The 24,059-nt window shown below is 39.0% G+C and overlaps 1 protein-coding gene across 15 annotated transcripts in view; it reads left to right on the forward strand.

Annotated features, from left to right (window-relative positions):
• Positions 1–24,059, forward strand: part of MYO3B (myosin IIIB) — a 430,360-nt gene that overhangs the window by 226,677 nt on the left and 179,624 nt on the right. For 14 of the 15 annotated variants that reach the window (XR_005384676.1, XR_005384677.1, XR_005384679.1 and 11 more), the window contains 2 exons: positions 6,455–6,532; positions 9,195–9,400. Coding sequence is in view for 11 of the 15 variants with exons in the window: in XM_038584790.1 (XP_038440718.1) it covers positions 6,455–6,532; positions 9,195–9,400 (284 nt within the window). In the remaining 4 variants the exon portion in view is untranslated. The remainder of the gene's footprint in view (positions 1–6,454; positions 6,533–9,194; positions 9,401–24,059) is intronic. The other variant, XM_038584795.1, reaches the window with a different exon arrangement.

Consider the following 24,059-nt stretch of genomic DNA (forward strand, 5'->3'; position numbering starts at 1 on the left):
GGATTGGCTGGCTAATGCTCTCTGTATATACTAACACCAAAACCCAGTTATCTAAAAGGTGAAGCTGTAATAAAATAAATAGATCATATCTCTGAATTTTCATATATTTTATTTACATTAAATATTAAATTATTTAATAAAGAATAATAAATTCAGCCACATAGAATACTATTGAATACTATCTCAAAATTGATACAAACATACATATTCAAATTTTCTTTGAAAATGAAAGACTTACCTATACGTAATAAGACTCAGATCATTTTTGTTAGCAATAATTTTTATACCCACATTGCTATTATAACCACATGTATTATTCTACTTTTCTACTTTTCAGTCTTGTGAATTCGTGGCAAGATATTAGGACTATATAACATGGTTTATACAGGTCCCTACAAGAAATTTACATCAGAGTTTTAGTGGTTCTAAGAGCCTCTTGATACTATTACATGTAAAAAAATTTAGTTGATTCTTAATTATTCATGCAATCACATTCTATAAAGTTGCTGTGAATACTGAGTCAGCAAACACTACAGCATTGCTCCTAGGGGAAATATGTGGTTAGGTTCCTGAAAGCCTCTACTCGCAGCCTCTACTCGCAACATTGTTGTCAACCAATTAGTGCACAATCTTGTTTGATGTGTTTTTCTATTTAAAAGCACATTATTTAATGTATATTTCTTACAAATAATTATATGCAGTATTTCTTTGTATAAAACAATATTTTATTTTTTAGAAGATTTATTTATTTATTTTAGAAAGAGAGAGAACTAAAGCAAGAGCAAATGTGAAAATGGAGGCAGCAAAGGGAGAGGGAGAAAATCTCAAACAGATTCCCAGCTGAGCATGGTGCCCAGCACAAGTCTCAATCTCAGGACCCTGGGATTGTGACCTGAGCCAAAACCAAGAGTTGGACACTTAACAGACTGAGCCACCCATGACCCCCTAAAATAATATTTTAATTGCAGTATTTGTGTCATTGAATCCAAGGCCAACAGCACTATAACTCATGCCCAAATGAAGTTTGTCTAATACAGGTATGTTTCCCAAGAGGTATTTAATAGCTTTCTTGCACTTAGGAACACTAGACAACACTCCAGCACTATGCTTGGGGGCTCTTTTTAAACAGTGAAATCACTAACCAAAAGTACAAAAATGCAAAGCACATGGCACTTAAATAAACCTGGATTATAGCATGAGAGCTAAAACAGAAAGGCGGAATGTCATCTTGTTCAACCTGAGCTAGAAACAGGTATATTGGGTAATCAGTTTTCACCACTCTGTATGTGTGTAAATCATCATGAAAGCACTGCAGGAACTGATTTGGGGTTTAAAAATAAATATTAGAAAGTAGGTACATTAACAAATACAGAATCCACAAATAATGAGGATCAACTTGTCTGTGTTTTTTGGAGTCATTGGCTCCCACTAGATTCTAAAAGAGATCATGACACAAAAAGATTAAAGACTCCTGGGTAATATTCTCATCAGGCCACATTACCATCCTTTCCTCAATTTGCTGTTGTGGCTGTTGGATTCTGCAAGGACTCCATTCCCCTGCCTTCCACACAGAATACCGGCACAATGTTACCTTTCTCTCTACACTGCATACTGTTGTTCAGGCCTTGTGTGACAAGTGTGCCCTCTAGTATGTGGCATATATTTACATCATCATAATAATGTATATAAATGAGATGAAAATGACTAGTGATTTGTTTTCATTTGGAAGAGAGATGAGTTGAAAGTTCTAGTTGAGGCATCAGAAAATAAGTGTAACAGTAATAAAAACACTCCAGCAGTTTTTCTCTGCCTTATCCGAGGTAAAAAAAACACAAGTGATCTTATAGGAAGCTGACCTCCAACACATTCAGCACCACCACATTGATGATGTCAATGCCAGTCTTGCTTTTCCATTCAGGGCTTTGAAGGCTTTGAGAGGAGTGATGCTATATAGGGTTTTTTTTCCTTAAGGGGTGGATGGATTACTTGATAGCATAAAAATTCTTGACAATAGATGATGTCAAGAAGATAAATAATAAGCACTTTTGAGGTTTTAGAATCCAAATAGTGGGTACTTACTGAGACCAGGAACAAAAATCTTTCCATTTTTCACTTATTGTTGAAACCTAGGTGGTTTTTAAGACTTCTGGAATCTATGTCTTTATCCTAGAGTAAATTTAGTTGACAGATAAGGCAAGTCTTTTTAATAATACCATGCATTTAGATTGATTTTATAAGTTCTATCAAATCACATAGAAAGGCAGTATATATAATGTTTAAGAAGTAAGGTTTTGGAATCAGACAGAACTGGATTTAGATGTAGGCATGGCCAATTACTAGCTAAAAGACCCTGGAAATTTTCCCTAAAATCTCTTGAGCCTTAACCTCTTCGTATGTACCATAGGAATAATAATAGTACTTAACTCATAGGGTCATTTTAAGACTTTACTGGCATAATATGGGCAGAGTGGTTCCTACAGTGATTTTTACTTTGGAACAATGGATGCTTTATTACTCGTGTTTTGGTAACCATCTAAAACTTCATGTGTGGAGTCCATACGTATACTGAAGCTTGCTCATTTCCTGTGGACTTGGAGTTTATATTACAATTTGTAAAGCTTACTCAGGACTACTTTGAACACTAACCGGCACCTCTCATAAGAAATTGGGCAGGACATTTGTCATGTGGGCAGAAAGCAGCCTTGCTCAGCTCCAATTGACTTGTATTGTTATATAAATTGAAACTGGAAGAGAAAGGATACTGGGTTAGACAGACAGTGGTTGGATCTAGAATATTGGTTTTACTAATCATCTTGAAATTGGTTTCATTGAAAGTATTTTCTTGGGCAGCCTGGGTGGCTCGGCGGTTTAGCGCCACCTTTGGCCCAGCGCCTGATTCTGGAGACCCAGGATCGAGTCCCACGTCGAGTTTGCTGCATGGAGCCTGCTTCTCCCTCTGCCTATGTCTTTGCCTCTCTCTCTCTCTCTCTGTCTCTGTCTCTAATGAATAAATAAATAAAATCTTTAAAAAAAAAAGTATTTTCTCTGCCAATAAGTTAAAAAAAATCTTGCTGTGTTGCATGGGTGCTAGTACTTGCCATCTGCCATTGAAGAAAACCCTGCATCATTGATGTTCATCACTAAACTAAAACTAAATCGAGCGTGGTAATCATGGAAGGGAAACTGATATACTTCTTACATGTGTGCAAGGCAGTAGCTTTTAACCAGTTTTCTTAATAAGGAAAACAGGTTTTGAGAAGCAAAGAGTCCAAGTCCACACAGGTTAGTTAAGTTGAATGGCCAGGATTTGAACCAGGTGTGTCCATTTCAGAAACTCTGTGTTCTATAACATATATCCTCTAAGCCCAGGAAAGCTTTTCTAGTGTGTTTTCCCCTATCTGCGGTAAAAATGATAAGATACTCTGGGGAAAACTGTTTGTTGTGAATTCCCCACCTTTGGGAAGGACTAAATGCTAGCTGGTATCCCTAATGAAATCTATTTTCTGGATTCTTTCTGAAAAAAAATTTTTTTAAAGTAAATGAAGCTACTTTTAACTAAATTAGCACAGGATGACAGACTTTTAAATCAGACAACAACCTTCATTTATGTTTTTGTTTGAATTTTTTTGGAGTTTCTTAGAGTTCATAGTAGACCTAGTGCAGACAGAGGTGAGGTTTGTGCCTAGTCTCCTAGTTTGAAGGACCAAGAGATTCAACTTCTGGTATATCCCTTATCCAAAATTTCCTCTTTCAGATCCATTCCATGCTCAGGAGAACTTTGTGACTATACAAGAAGTCCTTGGCCAAAACAAAACATTTCCGAATTCCTAAATTAGAAAATACCTCAATAGCATGTTATTTATGTAGTACTAAAATGTAGTACTAAATATGTAGGTGATAAACTGTGGACAAGCATTAGCACTTCCAGGCTGTATGTAATAGCAAATAGGTTTTTACTTACTTTCCCAGAGTTATTCTGTATGTGAGTAGGACAGAACTCGGTCATGCTGGGTGGTTAGATAGGGGAGCCCACCAGCCTTATAACTTTTAGAGTGCAAATTAGTGCTTCATTCTGTATTTTTCCAGTTTGCTGCAGAGGACAGGTACTGATCTTGAAAACAATATTTATTGTACCTTTTAAATTATGTCCCATCCATCAAGGATTTTCTGATCACTAAACTGTTAAATTCTCAAATGCTAAGAGCCTATTGTATATTCTGAGGGGAGTTAACAGGTGAATTCTAATAGAAAAATATGGATGAGTTTTTAAGCTGTCCTTTTTACTGTGCCCTAGAGCCCACTGAGTCCTTTGAATAAAAAGGGAGGGAAATGAGGGAGGAAAAGCAAGATTCAAAGAAAGATAGGATTATTCAGAGGGGATCCCAGAATAAAAGGAAGTTATAAGGAAGTGGTGGAGAAATTTCCAAGTTTAGACTGTGTGTGTGTTTATATGAAGGTCAGATTGAGGGGAAAGAAAGTAAGGAGAAAAAGTTCAAGAAAACGTAGAATTTACAATTCAACAGAAGGCAGAGCCTAGCAAGATCCTCTCTTCTGCAGTTCTGATTTGCTGGCCCCAAACCTCAGCAGCTCCATCCTCCAAACAGGGATGAGATGGGGGAAGAGGACCTTCAGTGGGTCCTCGCAGATGCCCATGGAAAGAATGCAATACAATCTCTTCAGATGTGGTGGGTTTGTAGTGTTGGTTTTCCCCTTTTCTATATTAGAAAAGCCTTCCTGCTCAACACCAAGCTTTCATGTCCTCCTTTCTCATTAAAAAAAATAATAAAGTTAAAACCTACAGGCTGTACCATAACTTTAGCTGCATGCAAATAAACTGATGGCTTTGGGAATGCATCCAACATGCAGCCTAGAAAAGGAAGCTGCACTGCCCCCTGATATCACTTCATGCAGAGATAGCCTCATATTCCTGCTCACTATTTAGGTTGCTTTTCTGGCTATTGAAAACTTAGCTCCCCGTTTATTCCCTTTCTTAAACTGTTTTCTTTAAGCCAATTGAAGCATTTCCTTCCATTTTGCACAGTCTCCTAAATAGCCCTTGAGGTAGGGCCTCATTATTTGCCCCTCATGCCCTCAACCCTTCTAGCACCCACTTTGCACTTTTGTTGAACAAGGCTGCAGACATCCTCACCCCATGGGGAGGTGGCCGCCTGGACAGCAATTCACCAAGCAGAACACACTTGCTGACAGCAGCATCTTCCAGTTTAAACATTCCTGCTTCATACTCTTGCCACCTGTTCAGAGCAGATGGGAAGCTGCCATGGCAGAGGCTGGTGCTAAAATGCCACTTGTGCACTCTGTAAACCAAATAGCTTGTATGTGCAGGAGCAGGGTTTTTATTGTTAAGATATGATAACAAAGCAGGTTGTTTCCTACATTTGTTTTCATTCATAAATTTCTTCTAGTCAGCCCAGGTAGTTGAGATAGATGATTGGGAACATGTGTATCTCAAGCTCTGGGCTACAGTGACCATGTGGGAACTGTGGGGAGTGGGCGGAGTAGCAGCAGGGTTTGATGGCAGGAAGGTAACTGGAACCCATCTAATTCCCTGAGATCCAACATGGGCTTTGGGCCCATGTCTTTTTTTTTTTTTTAATTTTTATTTATTTATGATAGTCACACAGAGAGAGAGAGAGAGGCAGAGACATAGGCAGAGGGAGAAGCAAGCTCCATGCACCAGGAGCCCGACGTGGGATTCGATCCCGGGTCTCCAGGATTGCGCCCTGGGCCAAAGGCAGGCGCCAAACCACTGCGCCACCCAGGGATCCCTGGGCCCATGTCTTTATAATCATCCAGCTTCATGGGTGGTTGCCCAGTTTTCTTTTGAAAAACTGTTTGGGGGCACCTGGGTCGCTCAGTGATTAAGCCTCTGGCTCTGCCTTTGCTCCTGTTGTCATCCCAGGGTCCTGGGATCCAGTCCTGCATCAGGCTCTGGAAGGAGTCTGCTTCTCCCTCTGCCTATGTCTCTGCCTCTCTCTGTGTCTCTCATGAATAATTAAATCTTAAAGAAAAGAAAGAAAAAGAATGAAAGAAAGGAAAGAAAGAAAGAGGAAGAAAAAGAAAGGAAGAAAGAAAGGAAAGAAAGAAAAAGAAAAGAAAGAAAGAAAGAAAGAAAAGAAAGAAAAAAGAAAGAAATTGGTTTCATGCGACATTATTGGAGAACTTAACAGGGGACCATTAGAACATCAAAAGATATAGAAATAATAGTGATAGGTACTTACACCAAGATCATATGGTACTTTGCAGAGTGTGGTTATTCTCAAGTGAGTGGAACAGCACAAATTCTATTTTTCTTTTATATGTCTTAAAACTTCTCCTGTAGTATTCACTGTCATGTTCAAAACATCAAGGTCCCTCAGGTATTGAACCAAACAGATTTTGGAAAAGCCAGAAAATGTCTATATCCTTAGACTACTTCCCTCTGCCTCTACTCTAGGTGGACACTCTGGAGGTGATACGGCATCCAGAAGAAACTACCAACATGAAGAGGCAGACCATGGCTTCTTACTTCCGGGTATGGAGTCTTTTTAATCTCTATTCTGCCTATTTCTAAAAAGGACTCCCAATCCTTCATATAAGAGGCTCAAATATGATGGAATTATTGAAGAGCAAAGCACAAGAGTCAGTTAAGAAAGGTAGGAGTGAAGGGAACCTACCTCTGTTCTCTGATTTCAGGAAGATCAGATGAAATCCCATGTGTCTACAGAGAGGACCCTCTCTGTCACTGACACAAAGCTTTGTCCATTCAGTGTGCTGATTCTATTAGCATTTGACCCACTTCCTGGCCTTAAAGCTACTGGAACCAGCTGCTTTCCCAGCATATTTACTGAAAAATAAAGTATTTAATAAAATTCCAGAAGGTCGCTTATTAATTTCAGATCCTGAGGGAATCCGTCTTAGTTTTGACTTTATTTTTCTGGATCAAATTGACCCAGACCCAGTTATTTCCCATCTCTGCTGCCCCAAGTCTTGATATTTCATCTAGTAAAATGATTCCTTTGAGTAAAAACATTGTGCCTAGAAAGGCTCTGCTTAGATGCACATTATACCAATTCACATAGATTTATCTTCACAGTATAAAGCACTAGGGTTAGAAACCCCTTGAGATCATGAACCACTGGGAGCTAAGGTCTAGGCAGCTTTGTGGTAGAGAAGCTATTAGGCTATAGATGATATTACTGATCTCAGGTTGTAAGGTGGAGTTGCAATTGGAAGGAGCTCAGTAGGGATGGGAAGCCAGGTGGTCATGAGCTGGGGTTGCACCATGGGTGGAAGGCTCCATGGAAAGCTGGCAGGTTCAAGAAGGACCCAAAGCCAAAAAGTCTGATCTAGTCAGCTGTACTTCAGAAATAAACTAAAATTGGGCTCTGAGGGTATGAATTGGGCCCAGAGGCCTTTGAGTCCAGTATTCCATCCATGCAGTGATTCTTGCCACAGCTTCTCTGACAGGTGGACAGTCAGCTCCTGCTTCATCACTCTCATGGTTGGACATTTCTGATTGTCATTTATTTCTTATCTTGAGATTTACCCTGGTCCTCTCCCCTTTAGTAGCTGTATCTTCCTAGTGTCTTGAGGGGGCAGTGTGTCCCATGGGATTTGGAGACTCTGAAGAACTGTGTGATATCATCTTCCAGATCCTAGAATCCCACTTTCAGAAGAAGCCACCTTTACCTTACGATTTTTCAGAAATGTATCCATGACAATCAGCTTGGTGTCCCCCAAATGTTAATTCTGAGAAAAAGAATGCATTGACAAGCCAGGTAATACCATTTTGGGTCAGTGGTTATGAAATAACGGGACTGATTTCTTGTGTGGCTTGTAATTGCCCCTGAAGCTGTGTCTAAAAGAGAAACTCCAAAAATGGATGCCCCTGAGGAGCAGCTGAGGCTATTCCCACACAAGCAGGGCTGTGCTTTTCCATGTGCCCTCTTGCTGTGAGAGCCCCCTGCCAGTCATTCTAAAGATATGGGTTGATCTTTACTATAATCAACTTCTCTCCAATTGTCTTGTTTTCTTTGCCCTTTTTCTATCTGTTTCTTCTTTTTCTTCTGCTTCATTACCAGTACTATCAGTAAGATTTGCTTAGACTTTCTGGTTATTCTTGGGCTGAAGAAACAACTGACCCCTTTCCTAGTAGCTAGACGTTTTATTTTATTTTTTAAAGATTTTATTTATTCATTCATGAGAGAGAGAGAGAGAGAGAGAGACATAGAGGGAGAAGCAGGCTCCCTGCAGGGAACCTGATGCGGGACTCTATCCTGGGACCCCGAATCATTCCATGAGCCAAAGACAGACGCTCAACCGCTGAGCCACACAGGTGTCCCAGTCAGACATTTTAAATTACAGGCAGAGTTTATGGAATACTACCTTAGAGTCCTAGAGACAAGCTAGTTCTGGCGATAGAGTTACTGGGTAACCTAAGCATGTCCTTAGCTAAGTTTTTGCCATAAGGATATTGCTTGGCACTAGGTGATATTTATTTATTTGTTTGTTTGTTTATTTATTTATGATTCATCTATTTGTTTTCTTTCTTTATTTTTAAATATTTATTTATTTGAGAGAGAAAATGAGAGCACATATGACCTGGGAGGAGTGGTTGAGGGAGAGGGAAAGGGAGAGAATCTCAAGCAGATTCCCTGCTGAGAGAGGAGCTCAAAGCAGGGTTCAATCGGATGATCCTGAGATCATGACTTGAGCCAAAATCATGAGTTGAATGCCTAACCAACTGAGCCACCTAGACACCCCTCATCTATTCATTTTAGAGAGAGTGTGTTAGTATATGAGCAGAAGAGAGGGTCAGAGTGAGAGAATCTCAAGCAGAACTCCCCCTCCCCGCCACCAAGCTGAGCAGGGACCCCAACAAAAGGCTCAATCCCATGACCCCAAGATCAAGACCTGAGCTGAAATCAAGAGTCAGATACTCAGCCAACTGAGCCACCCAGGCACCCTGGTACTAGGTGATGTTTAAGGAATGCTTTTGAATCCACAGGCAGCTATAAGTATTCATTAGAACCTATATTATCACCCTGTATTACTGGCTTCTTTTTTGGCCTCAAAAAGGTCTGTGAGTTGTTTACAAGCCAACAAACTGCTCTAGAGGCCCCTGTAGGCCTCTGTTGTAATTATCTATTATGTTTGTGGTAACCTCATTTCATGGGTATTTTTTCCCCTGATAGTACTCTCTGATGGATCTGCTCTCCAAAATGGTGGTTGGACAGCCCCACTTTGTGCGCTGCATTAAACCCAATGATGACCGAGAGGCCTTGAAGTTCTCCCGAGAGAGTGTGCTGGCCCAGCTCCGTTCCACAGGGATCCTGGAGACAGTCAGCATCCGCAGGCAGGGGTATTCCCACCGCATCCTCTTTGAAGAATTTGTGAAAAGGTCAGGTGGCATCTTGGGAAATACATTATGTTAAATATAGCTGTGCTGTGGCTGTCCTAGTCCGCTGGGATTGTTCCTCCTGCATGTTTGCCTCCTAACATGTAATTGGCTGGTTACCAGCTACCATTTACTTGCTTAAATGTTTGCATTTTTATTGTGCTTCAACTAAATTGCAGTGCTCTGGAGGACAGAGTAAGCACCCTTCTTATCGCTTAAAAAAAATAAAAACGTCCATAGGTATTTATATAATGTATATATCCTTGGATTTCAGAATTTCCAGATATTTAATTGATATTTAATGATGAAAGTGTTCCTCCATAAGTGGATCAAGATTCTAGTGGGTGTGAATACACCCAGGCACCCAATCCTTAGGCTAAAAAAATGGCATGATACAAAAGCATAGCTGATATTTGCAAAGCACCTAGAATGCCCTAGGTGTATAATCTCATTTGATTCATAGAACAGTCCTGTGAGCTATACTCTATTATTATTCTCATTTTATAGATGAGGAAATTGAGGTGCAGAAAGAAACGTAAGTGACTTTCCCAAGGTCCCATGCTAGTGAATGGTAGAGCAGACATTTGAACCTAGAAGTCTTCATCATACACTTTTATCTCCTCAGTTCATTGCAGTCAACCAATGTCTATTGAAATAAATTGTTTTGGAGCTTTTTAGACCTAGAAATTGACTTTACCTAGGAGTGAAAATCTGTTCCTTTTTATATAGCGGCCATAGAGATGCACTGTGTATCATGTGATTACAGGTAGAATTTTTACAAAATTTTCTGAGAGGAAATAGAGGGCAATGTTAACAAAAAGCCACCTGTGAGATGCATTGCTATCTGAGGATGTCCAGAGAGAAAAATTAAAACCCACTATAAAATCTGCACCCCGTCAGTTTTCTTTTTACCTCCTTTCTGAAACTTATGCCCAAGGTCATTTTTCCAACTTTTTCTCTGGAAGAATGAATTCTAATACAGTATTTTGCTTCATCGAATCTTCCAAATGCCACTACCTTCCATGGAAAAGAAAGGGCAAAAAAAATTTCCTTGCAGTGAGAGTTTTTAAATTAAAAATAACAAAATGGCTTTTAAAAAGGAAGTGTCTTTGAGCTTCTTTTTCCTCTTAAATTTGGAGGTGGAACAAGAAAAAAAAAGACTATTTTAGCACATGAATGTGACTAGTCAAGTATTTTTAGCCACTGAGTGTGAAATACATAAAAATATTTAAGAAAACAGGTCAAATGCTAAACAGATTGGCACTTCTTTGTTCGTAATCAGAAAGCCATTAGGCAAGTATGAACAAGAATTTCAAAATGTCAGTAAATCTGAAGGTATCAAAGATTTCTGAGCCAGCAAGTTAATTGGTATTTTGATCCTTTTGAGCAATTTAACAACAAAATGGATGAGTTAGCAGTTTTCTTCCTTGATGTTATTCAACAAATAGGTGCACCTCTTATCTTCCTATTGGGGAGTGCTGTTTTGTAAACTCTTAGCGGAAATATGCAGACAAGACAATCAAAGGCAGGGGAGTCATTCAGGGTTTATCCGGTAGAGGTAAATAAAAGATAAAGACTTGTTTTATGTTACTTTTTACCTTTTTGTATTTTCTGGCATTTGGGACTGAATCCTGAAAGACAGTGTTTGGGGCATTATGTTGTAGAGTTCCTGAGTAGGAAAGTATTTCCCCAAGTCACCCAAATCTGCCACTTGGCCAAACCTAAACTGCTTCCTCAATCCACCATTTTTTAATTTTTTGGCAAAATGACTTGGAAGTGCTCTTCCTATTTTCCATTTATGGAGCCTTGTGGGAGAGAGGTTGTTCCCAACACCTTCTCTTCAGTGAGCCAGGTGAGTTGGCAGTATTTATCTCTTCGCAGATAGGTATGAAAGAAGTCACCTGGCAGTGCTAGGCAGGTAGCTGAAACCTCCTGAAGTCATACTGTTGAGGGACATCACAGAAAATGACTGAATATCAATTGGCTTCATGGTCACTGGGCTCTGAAGTATAGGCAGCAGAAAGTCTCTACTGGGGTGAACATAGGACAGTGTGTGTTTGTGTTCTGGCAAATGTCTATAAAATAGGACTGCACATTCAATTCAAAGTCTTATAATTTGTTTATTAAATTATTGAAGTTTAATAGTGCAATTTTGTAATGAGTTCAGAGTTCTGATCTGCTTTTGGATATAGTATTTGGCAAGTAACTTGACATTTCTGTAAAATATATTTCCTTGTCTGCATGAAAAGGTAGGAATACACAGAACCCACATCTTGAAGATTTTCATGGATTACATACAGATTCCTTGGCCTTAGTAGGCTTTAAGTCTTCCAGAAAGGCTCACTTCCCCCAATCAAGCTCATAGGGGGGAGAACTGTATCTCCCAGGACCCAATTCATAATAGCTATTAAATCAGTATCTGTTAAACAGAGTAACATTCACTCTCCTGACCCAGGACTTCACAGTTTTGCACCTCATGATGTAGGGAATTTCCACTTTAAGAAGATTACTTATCTTTCATGTGGAATTTTATATACTGTAATCCTAGGACTATTTGAGATCTCCGTAATGTACATAACACCTTAAATTTTCTTTAAGATCTTCCCTTTCAATAGTTTACTATTTCTCATTATTCTCTTCCTATGTTTTCCCTTTGTAATTAAAATGAAATCACTGAAGTATTCTAAATTTGTGGAAGTCCCTGGCAGTGGGATAGATAGAATATACAGTGACATAGAAGAATTTGAGTCTAAATGTTTGGTTTAATGGAATAGATATTAGTTTTTCATAATCATTGAGGGTGGAGGTGATCCTCTCAGCAGATGCAGAAGCAAACATACATTATTTCCAACAAACCGTGCTGTTATTCAAAGTATTTTTTATTTGGAGCTTCCTTCAGAACTAAGCACACAATTATTTTATTTGACTTCTGGGAACACCCAGTGTGACCACCTTTTCTATTAGACTTGGCTCTCAATCTTAGCTGTTTCTGAAAATTAACACACGTACATGACAAAAATTTACCAACTTTGAGGCTTTTATTTATTTATTTTTATTGGAGTTTAATTTGCCAACATACAGCATAAATACCCAGTGCTCATCCCATCAAGTGCCCTCCTCAGTGCCCATCGCCCAGTCACCCCCACCCCCTGCCCAACTTTGAGGCTTTTAAATGGAAGTTCAGATATAGATTCTAATAACAAGTCGTTGAAATGTTTGTGGCAAAGAGACCCTTCTTAGAAATGTAATGTCCCAAGGAATTGGAGAATGAGTAATCTTTAAAAGGAACCACAGGGCAGCCCGGGTGGCTCAGCGGTTTAGCACCGCCTTCGGCCCAGGGCCTGATCCTGGAGACCCGGGATAGAGTCCCACATCGGGCTCCCTGCATGGAGCCTGCTTCTCCCTCTGCCTGTGTCTCTGACTCTCTCTCTCTCTCTGTGCCTCTTATGAATGAATGAATAAATAAAATCTTAAAAAAAAAAAAGGAACCACATTTATTAGGACCTTTATATTAGTTCTGGTGTGACTTTTTTGTGAATGAGTTACCCGATTTTATAACCTCCTTCCAAGTAGTACCAGAATCTCTAGCAGCTACAGAAAAGCCTTGTGAATGCCAAGGATTATGGACAAAATTGTTGTTTTTGAACATTTGTGAAGAATCAAAGTGCCCTCATGAGAATTGTCTTCTAAAAAGTCATATATACACCTCTGCCTTTATGTATGTTTCCATACCTCTAGTAGAATGCCTGGCACAGAATAGGTGCTCAAACCTTCATCCCCTTTAACAAAAGTGCTTTATTCCTGTTGCTTTTTTTTATTTACCGCTTTTATTTATTTATACTCTAAGAAAAAAGACACACAAAACTCCTCATTGAGGGCATCACCAGAGACGATGAATTGACTTCCTTGGATACTAGAGCAATCCTTTGAGACCCAGATGTTTTTGCCAGTGGATGGTCTGGAGTGAGTTTAGAAATCCAGACATTTTTTACTCAGTCACTTCTGGTGTCGTGCTTGGTATATAATGTGTGTTCCAAGGTGTATGTTTAGTGTTTCCCAAATGAGGGAATGTATCAGTCAGGAATGCATTTGACTGTGAATAACAAACATTTTCAGTGCTTGAACCAGGGTTTCTCATTCTCAGCACTGCTGACATTTTGGATCAGATAATTCTTTGTTGTGGAAGACTATGTCTGTGCCTGGTAAAAAGTATAATGTATCCCTGGCTCCTACCTATTAGGATGCCAATAACCTCACCCCCCACCCACAGTCATGACAGTAAAAACAATGCCTCCAGAAATTGCCAAATGTCCTCTGGGGGGCCAAATTGCCCAAATTGAAAACCAGTGGCAAATAGGTTTGTTTGTTAGTTTCCCACAAAAAGAAATTAAGAGGTAAGCTATTTTTAATATTAGTTCAGCTGTTCAGTGATGTCACTAAGGACCTGAATATACCTTCTGACCTCCTTCCATTCCTTTTTACAATCTTTACTTATGTGGGTTGGCTTATAGTCTCATGGTCACAAGAGGCTGCTGCCTCTCTAGATCATGTCTATATTCAAAGGGAGAAAGGGGCAAGATGAATGATGAAGCCAGCTCTATTTGCCCCACCCTTTATTGGGAAAGAAAACATTTTCCCAGAAGCCATTTCACATTTCTTTGGCTTAAACAGAGACACGTAATCATTCCTAGTTACAGAGAGGGACTTAGAAAGTAGGGAACAGGGATCCCTGGGTGGCGCAGCGGTTTGGCGCCTGCCTTTGGCCCAGGGCGTGATCCTGGAGACCCGGGATCGGATCCCACATCAGGCTCCCGGTGCATGGAGCCTGCTTCTCCCTCTGCCTGTGTCTCTGCCTCTCTCTCTCTCTCTGTGACTATCATAAATAAATAAAAATTTATAATAAAAAAAAAAAGAAAGTAGGGAACAGGGATCCCTCTCTCTCTGTGACTATCATAAATAAATAAAAAATTAAATTAAATTAAAAAAAGAAAAAGAAAGTAGGGAACATGACTGGGACTGGGAACATTCTCACCCAACGGAAAACTACTGATCTTTTAGCTAGGAAGAAGTGAGAATGGAAGTGAAAGATGTTAACTATGCTTATCACAGAAAAGAAATCTCTTGTTTATTAATTGAATGAGGGGAGGGAGTGACTGAATAACCAAGAGGCTAAGTGAATTTGAATAAATACTTCCAGTTGCCTACAATTCTTTGCTACTCAGCTGCTTCTTCAAGATTGTAGTTTAAGAATTAGCAAATACAGAAGTGCCTGAGTAAAAACAGTCGAGAAAGATATTCAGAACCCTTTAATTCCATTGCCATGGAAAGGTATATTTGCAGTTTTGAGCCTGCAACAAATTCTTTTAGTTCTTGCAAAATGAACTGAATATCATCAGTTACCACTGTGAAAACTTCACCTGAAGACAGGGTCCCTGACATTCCCTTGAAGAGACCCAAGGTTAGCACTGGCTCATAGGACAGGAATTGAGAGAAAAACCAACTCACAGAAGAATCCACACATCTCCAGAGAAGCTAAAATCCAAGTTTCAGTTTTCAAAGAATAAAGCTTCTACTTTTTTCTTTGAGTACTGAGAAAGCACAAATCCTCCAGGAGCTAGGATGGTGATACCAAGCCTTGTCTCTCACAGGACATTCCCGGATTTCCTTTGTTTTTACCTGTAACTACATACGTGAGAGCCTGACATAAAATAGATCCTAATGTGCCATTCAGATAAACTGGTAGATTTGCAGCAAAGTGAACAGAATCCTTAATTCCCTACAAATTGATTTGCATGCTAGTGAGGGACACATTATGAGAGAATATGTAAGGAAGAGAATGACGAGCTTCAACATTGTGAGTAAACATACTACATGCTTATGTGAACAGTCTCTGCATTTATCTTCTAAGGGCAGCAGTAGAGTGGTGGCATTCTCTGGGAGGGGGTCTCGAACAACTGCTGTCTTTGTATACTATCATTCCTGCCCATTGTTCTTTGTTTAATTGAGGGAATGAGTTGGCCACCCCTCCCCAACTGTATGTGTTCATGCCTTTTCTGTAGGTGAGATCTTGGATGACTTCTTTCTCTTAATTCTAACATTACCATTTTTATAATCTTCTTAGTGCACTAAACAAAAAAATAAAAGAAAACTTTAAAATCGCCTTTTGTAGTATCATTGAAAGACTATAAGAGTACCTCTAGGAGGTAGCCTGGTCCAACTTTCCATTTCATAGATGAGGAAGCTGAGGCTAGAGAAGCGAAGCAGCTCTCCAAAGGTCCCACCTCTAGGAGTCTCTATGACCTCCTCTCTCTATTCTTAGGGAGCAGAATGGGCTCACATTGGCTTTGCCTAGGCTGTGAATTCTTCTCAACTTGCCTAAGGCTATAGATGATTCAAAATCTCAAAACCCATTCTTTCAAGGTCCTGCCTTTCTCACAGAGCACACAATTGCTGACAGCTGTCTTTCACTAGTCAAGTATCGGAAAAATCATTTCTGTAGTTGATAGCTCTGCAAATTCAGCCTGAAATTTATAGTGGTGATTTGAGAAGTTGAAACAAGAGGTAATATCAATCACACTGTTCTCCAATGTACTGAGTGGAGACAGTTATGATAATAATAGGCTGTCTTTCCTGATTTTTCTAATTCAGCACTGTGGGCAGACTCATGAGCTAATTTAGTTACAGGAAACAACCCAGGAGGACACAGGAACACAGTGGGCAATGGCTATGCTGTGGCAACAGTGCAGGAAGAAATAGCAAAGGAAAACAAGAAGAAAGATGTTCCAGAGGTGTTAGACATTATCGATGCAGTTGAGAAGACTGCCAGTCTGGAGCCTTGGGATTGGCTGCCCAGCTTACTCTGAAAATCAGTGGCTGAATTAAAACTCTGTTTCCCTGCTTAGAGGTTCCTTAAAACAATTTAGTAGGACTACATTATGCTAGATAATGATAATGATGGAGCAGCAAAAACAAACAAGAATAAGGACAATAATGAATGAAAAGGAGAGAAAGCAGAAGACAAGAAAGGTGAATGTGAGGAAACCTAGCACAGAGATGACAAATGAGCACCATGTCTCTTCAGCCCCAGCTGCAGACTTGGCTCCTCAGCCAAGGCATATTGCCTTCATGCCCAGATGCGGCCCTGGAATTACCCTAACATGGTGCCCTAGGAAACCACTGCCCGCAGTTGACCTCATACCCATTCTAGCATGTTCTGTTCAATTTAAATATCTGCCCATCCCAGAGCATCATGGACTGGGAAAAATTAATAATTTTTCTTACTGTAAAATAAACTAATCAGTATAAAGTTTAGCTTTCTATTACAAATTAATTAATGAATAAACTCAGCCTCAACCTTTAATTCTTAGTGTCTTTTAAGACAGTCCTCATTTAAAGCTTATGAGGAGTCTGCAGCAGCATGTGAAACATTTATTAAGTACCTACAGCTGAGTGCTGTAGTAATATTGAATTAGAAGGAATTTACAGTCTCAGGACTTCTGCAATCTAATAGCACAGATCAGTCTGACTTCTTACTCTAAGACCCAAATTTAGGAGTCTTCCTAAAAATTACTTCTTTTTTTTTTTTTTTTTTTGGTAGCAGATGGTAGCCAGCTGTTCTGTCTTTACTGAAGGCCAAACACGAAGGAAAAATTAAAATAAAGGGGCTTATGGTAAATATAAGAAAGAACTTAAAAAACTAAATCTGGATTTTCATACACACTAAAGGGAAATGGGCAATTGTGAGTAATTATCAAATTATCCAAGCCAGAATCAGTTCCCTCCATTATCGACCTAAGAGAAAATTCTTTATATGGGTTGAATTGTTCAGATAATTGTCCTGTATTTTGGATATCTGAGTAGACAATCTGGGTGGTCACTAATGTTGATGGAGGGTCCCTCAAGGAATATTTTTTTTCAAGGAATATTTTTAAATATGAAAAGGATTGATATATTTGCTGCCTAATTGGGGATATATCCACTTAGGTGCAAGCAATAGTGATCAAATTAGTAGATACATGATTCTTTGACCAGGATATAGGCAAATTGTAATTAAACCATAATAATTTTTATTTATGTTTGAAATTAACTTTCAATTGCAAAAATAAAGTGTGAATAACTTTTCCTGTAAAATTTTTAAATACTGCATATAAGACTTAAGTCTTTTTTTCTGCATTCCAAATTCCATTTCCCAGTATTCTGCTTGCATCGTGGCCCTTCCTGGTAGTTACTATTATTCTTTCGGTAGTGTTAGCCTCTCAGAATACACACATACCTGTATACACACACAGAGGGAAAGAAAGAGAAAGATCAAGAAAGGGAAAGAACCCTACATTTTTGGTCAACTTGAATCACATATTTTATACCATTTGGCAATTTCCTTTTCTATTTTAACAGTATATATTAGGGATAAATCTATGTTCTTTCATAGCTCCAATGCATTTTTTAAAAGATTTTATTTATTCATTCATGAGAAACCCAGAGAGAGAGGCAGAGACATAGGCAGAGGGAGAAGCAGACTCCCTGCACAGAGCCTGATCCAGGACTTGATCCCAGGACCCCCGGATTACAACCTGAGCCAAAGGCAGATGCTCAACCACTGAGCTACCCAATGCATTCATTTTTAACTCCATTATTAAAATTGGTAATGTTCATGTACCCATTCTTCTATTGGTGGATATTGATATTGTGTCCAGTTGTTTGCCAGCAATGCTCAAATTATCTTACATATTAAACCTGTGTGAGAATTTCTTTAGGGTGGATTTTGCAATTAATTGACTTTCAGGGGATCATGATGTGCTCCAGAAAGTCATTTATTCCTAACAAAGAGAAAAGATGATGAAGAGACATGGGAGCCAGTGTCTTTCCTCAGATGGATTGTGTAACTGTAGGCAAGTCACTTCACTTCCCTGGGATTTTGCTTCTCTGATAAATTAATGGTTCTTCAACTTTCTCATGTATGAGAATCTCCAGAGGCCTTGTTAAAACACATATTGCTGAGCCCTACCTGCAGAATTTTTGGTTAGTAGGGGGCTGTGTGTGCAGGTTTCCAGGTAATACTGATACTGCTGATCAGGAGACTAATCTGAGAGCCATTGTTCAGGTATGTTGAGGAGACTATCCTGTGAAAGAGATCATAGTTGAAATTCTATGAGCCCCAAACAGACTATATAGGGAAATTTTAAGTCCTGTATTTTACTCAGTTATAATGTTAATAACTGAAGACTTGCGCTACAGTAACAGTATAGTATTGATGATACACATCAGTTTTATATTTTTAAATTTAAATTCAGCCAACATAAAGCACATACTTAGATTCAGATGTAGTGTTTATTGATTTATCAGTTGCGTATAACATCTAGTGCTCATCACATCACATGCCTTCCTTAATGCCCATCACTCAATTATCCTATCCTCCCACCTACCTCCCCTCCTTCAACCCTCAGTTTGTTTCCTATAGTTAAGAGTTTCTCATGGTTTTTATCCCTCTCTGATGACTTTCTATTGTTTTTACTCCCTTCTCTTATGATCTTTTTTTTTTCTCTTATGATCTTTTGTGCTGTTTCTTATATTCCATGAGTGAAATCATATGATAATTATCTTTCTCTGATTGACTTATTTCACTCAGCATAATATCCTCCATTTCCAACCACATTGATATAAATGGTATTTGTCATTTCAGATGGCTGAGTAATATTCCATTGTGTGTGTGTGTGTGTGTGTGTGTGTGTGTGTATCTCACATTTTCTTTGTCCATTCATCTGTGGATGGTCATCTCGACTCTTTCCACAGTTTGGTTATTGTGGACATTGCTGCTATGAACATTTGGAGTGCCAGGTGTCCCTTTGGATCACCATATTTGTATCTTTGGGGTAAATACCTAGTAGTGCAATTGCTGGGTCACAGGGTAGCTCTATTTTTAACTTCCTATGGAACTTCCATACCGTTTTCCAGAGTGGCTGCACCAGCTTGCATTCCCACCAAGAGTGTAAGAGGGTTCTCCTTTTTCCACATCCTCATCAACATTTGTTGTTTCCTGTCCTGTTAATTTTAGCTGTTCTGACTGGTATAAGGTGGTATCTCATTCTGTTTTTGATTTGTATTTTCCTGATGCCAACTGATGTAGAGCATTTTTTAAAATCAGAGAAGCAATTCTTTAGGCCAAGAGATAAGTCAACTTAGCATCTTTGGTGGAAGTAATCCTAAAGGGCCATCTAATTCAAGTACCAAGCTAAAATTAGAATTTCTTTGGCAATATTCTTGACCTTCCATCCACTTCCCTTTGAACAGTCTGGGGTCTAGGAATTCACTCTTTGACTCCTGAGACAATCTATTTTGTGGTTTGTTTTTTTTTTTTTTTTTTATCACAACTGTCCTTCCTAACCTTGACCAAAATCATCTTCTAACTAGTATTGCAATTGCTGGGTCACAGGGTAGCTCTATTTTTAACTTCCTATGGAACTTGCATACCATTTTTCAGAGTGGCTGCACCAGCTTGCATTCCCACCAAGAGTGTAAGAGGGTTCTCCTTTTTCCACATCCTCGTCAACATTTGTTGTTTCCTGTCTTGAAAAAATTGGCTCCTTTCTCTATTTGAGTCAGTTATCATGTTCCTCCCAAGTCAGCAGTTCTCAAACCCTATGGTGCCTCAAAATCACCATAGAAGCTTATTAAAATATAGATTCCTGATTCCCAGCTGTAAAGATTCTGATTCTGTGTCTGGATATGACCTGGAATCCACATCTTTTATGAAATCTCTCAGTAGATCTGATGCCGGTGGTCTGACATAGTTTAAGAGACTAATGGTAATGGGGTTCAGGACATACTTCTACAGAATATGATACCTTGGCATATCGAATATTTCAAGCTGAAGGAATTTGCGAAATGACATGAGCAGGAAGGACTTTCTGTCCATTCTCTGAAGCAGGTCCTATACCCTCATGTGAGAGGTGCCCTCCCTTTACCAAAAGGAAAGAAATATCCTCATCTCTGAAGACAATGGATACAGAGAAGGATCTGCATGACCAGTCTTGTTAAGTTCCCCCCCATTTACCACATTTTGTTCCTGCCTTTGTCCTATCACCTCTTTCTGTGGCTCTCTACTCTTCATCAAATCCACCGTTAAAACACCCAGGTTTAGCCATCTCTTCAGGTCTTCATTTCCTTCTGAAAGCTCCTGTGTCATGTAAAACTTCTATTAATTGACTGTGTATGCTTTTTCCTGCTAATCTGTCTTTGGCAGTCTAATTTTTAGACCCAGCCAGAGACTAGATCTAGGAAAACTTTTTTCCTTTCTTATAAGGCCCAGTTAAGTCTTCCTTTCTAAACTCAATGCTCCCAGTATTTTCAACAGTTCTTCATATGACATGGCTTAAGTTCCCTCACTGTCTTGGTTGCCAAATGCCACCTGCCAAAATACACTACAAAATATACCCATAAACCCCCCACTTCCTTATCCTGACTTAATATTTTTCGTAGCACTTATCCCTACCCAAAATGATGCTCTTTATGTACTTAATATTTGTTTCCCTGACTAGAATATATGTTTCATGAGGGCAGGGGAATTGTCCACCTTACTCATGATATTCCAAGTACTTTCATCAGTACCTTTTAGGATTGCTCGGTAGCAATGGATCTACAAACATATGATGACTTTCTCCCTCAACCTGCCCATGTGTTTGTGCTTCTTTCGGCCAGATGTCTATACCCTAGGTTTTGTACCTCTTTCTTACCCTTGTTAAAGATAATTTTCAGAAGGTAACATCATGATTCACATAGAGATATAAAGATGAATGTGTTTAAAGAATTTATTTTATTCATATGAGATGAGGGAATCAAGTAGATAGTATCATAGGTTCAAAGGAAAAGTCAAAATAGCGCAAGCTTTATATGAATTAAAAGAATGTTGAGGTGAATTGCAAATGGAGATAAAACTGGGCTTTCCACAGTGGGAAGCCAAAATCATCACTGGACTGGATGGAGTTTATGTATCTATCAATTACATAATTTACAAAGAGATGCAAACTAGCTCAAAGAAGATGAGCAGGGCTAGAACCCGATAACACAAAAGGATGTGCTAAAGATGGTGTACATAGTTTTCCACTGAACTACCAATGCTTTACTGATAAACTAGTCAAAATAGAATATTGTTGGATCCCCCATACATGTGTCAAGGATCACATGACAGCTGGTATTCAGATGTAGGAAATCAACACTTCTCCCAAGCCAAAAAGCCAATATTCCAGATCACTATAGACACAAGTTCCAATGAGCTGAAAAGTGCTAGAGTACCAAAGGTCCCTCTTAGAGAGTCACAGATACTATCAGGTGTATACAGTATGAACTAAGAGTAGATACAGGTTAGGCGAATGTAAAAAAGCCTAAACTTAGGAGTTAGAAGACATGGGCAAGCCTCCAGCCTCCACTTACTGCTCTGTTACCTTCAGCCAATTCTTCCTCTCTGGCTTTCTCTTTTCTACAAAACAAGAATTTTTATTGATGACTCTAAGTTCCTTTCAGGATCTAAATGTTTATTAGAAGAGAAAGCCAGTCCCTTCTACAGCTGGCCCTGTGGGAATGCCCAGGCATGAAGAGTTTTGACAGAGGGCAGGGCACATTTGTTTGTGAACATGAGGAAGAACAGCTGGACAGGGGGTCCTAGATCCCCGGTGTGCAGTGCAGAAGCCCCAGCATCTGTGCGAAACTTGGAAAATTCAGCGACAAAGGGAGAAGAAATGTTACAGAGGAAGTTACTAAAGAACAACCTGCACCGTTATAGGAAGTATATCACCAACATTGGCTCTGTCTCCACTCAAAAGGGAACTAGTACTGTATTAGGGTTCTCCAGAGAAACAGAAATGAGAGAGAGGGAGAGGGAGAGAGAGAGAGAGAGAGAGAATACTGAAAGAAAGGGACTTATTTTAAGGAAATTGACTCATGTAGTTGTGGAGGCTTGCAAGTCTGGAATCTACAGGGTAGATTGGTAGGCTAGAAATTCCAGCAGGAATTGATGTTACTGTCTTGTGTCCAAAAGGACTCCAGAGGTGGTATCCTCTCCTCCCCAGGGGAACACAGCCTTTCTTCATAAGGCTTTCAACTGATTGCATGAGGCCCACCCACATTATGGAGGTAGTCTGCTTTTTTTTTTTTTTTTTTAAGATTTTATTTATCCATGAGAGACAGAGAGAGAGAGAGAGAGAGAGAGAGAGAGAGAGGCAGAGACACAGGCAGAGGGAGAAGCAGGCTCCATGCAGGGAGCCTGATGTGGGACTCCATCACAGGTCTCCAGGATCACACCTTGGACCTAAAGGTGATGCTAAGCCGCTGAGCCACCTGGGCTGCCCAAGAGGTAGTCTACTTTACTCAAATATTAACAGTATTAATTTTTCTGACTTAAAAACAGAGCATCTTTCTCCATTTGACTAGGTTGTCTTTAATTTTTCTTAGCCAGTATTTTGTAGTTTTCATTGTACAGGTCTTGCGCATTTAGTCTCGGACTTATCCCTATTATTTCACATTTGTAGTGATATTATTTTAAATTTCAATTTCCAGTTGTTTGTATATAGAAATACAATATATTATTTTTATCTTACAACTTTATTAACCTCACTTATTAGTTTCGATATGGGTTTTTTTGACATTTGGATTTTCCACACAGACAATTGTGTCATCTTCAAATTAAGACAATTCTATTCATTTTTAGTAGAGATACTTTTTCTTTCTTTCTCTGGTCCTATTGCACTGGCTAGAGTCTCTGGTACAGTGTGGTACAGTGTGGAAGTTGTAAGAGTGGACATCCTTGTCTTTTTCCTGATCTTTGGGGAATAAGCATTTAGTCATTCACCATTAAATATGTTAGGTTTTTCATAGGTTTGTCATTATCAGGTTGAGGAGGTTCAATTATTGTATAAGTCTGTTGAGAAGATTCTTTTTTTTTTAATAGAATCAGATGTTTGATTTTGTCAAATGTTTTTCCTCATTTATTAAGATCATGCTTTTTTCTTTTGGCTTGTTAATATGACAATATTCATTATTATCCCTTTAATATTTGTTGACTCTATAGAATATCACACATTATGTAATATTATATAATTTGTATCTTCTTTCCTTTCCCTCCCAACCTATATAGCTAGAAGTTTACCAGTTTTAACCTTCTGAAAGAACTGCTTTTAATTCAATGTTTGCATATTTTGTTTCATTGATTTTTCACTGATATTTTTCGTGTCCTTTCTTTTGCTTACTTTGAGCTTAATTTGGTCTTTTTCTAACATGATGGGGGCTGAGCTCATGTACCTGAGAATGTTCTTTTATTTCTTTTCTTTCTTTTTTTTTTTAGATTTTATTTATTTATTAGAGACACAGAATGAGAGAGAGAGAGGGAGAGGCAGAGACCTAGGCAGAGGGAGAAGCAGGCTCCATGCAGGGAGCCCGACGTGGACTTGATCCCTGGTCTCCAGGATCACGCCCTGGCTGAAGGCGGTGTTAAACCACTAAGCCACCGGGGCTGTCCTCTTTTTATCTATTATAGATGTTTGATAGTATAATTTTCTAAATACTACTTTAGCAGTTTCCCATTAATTTTGATAGATTGTTTTCATTTTCATTTGATCAAGAATGTTTTTAAATTTGTCTTTTGATTTCTTCTTTGACCTATGGGATATTTAGA

This window comes from Canis lupus, chromosome 36, assembly GCF_011100685.1.
Source record: "Canis lupus familiaris isolate Mischka breed German Shepherd chromosome 36, alternate assembly UU_Cfam_GSD_1.0, whole genome shotgun sequence".
NCBI lineage: Eukaryota > Metazoa > Chordata > Mammalia > Carnivora > Canidae > Canis > Canis lupus.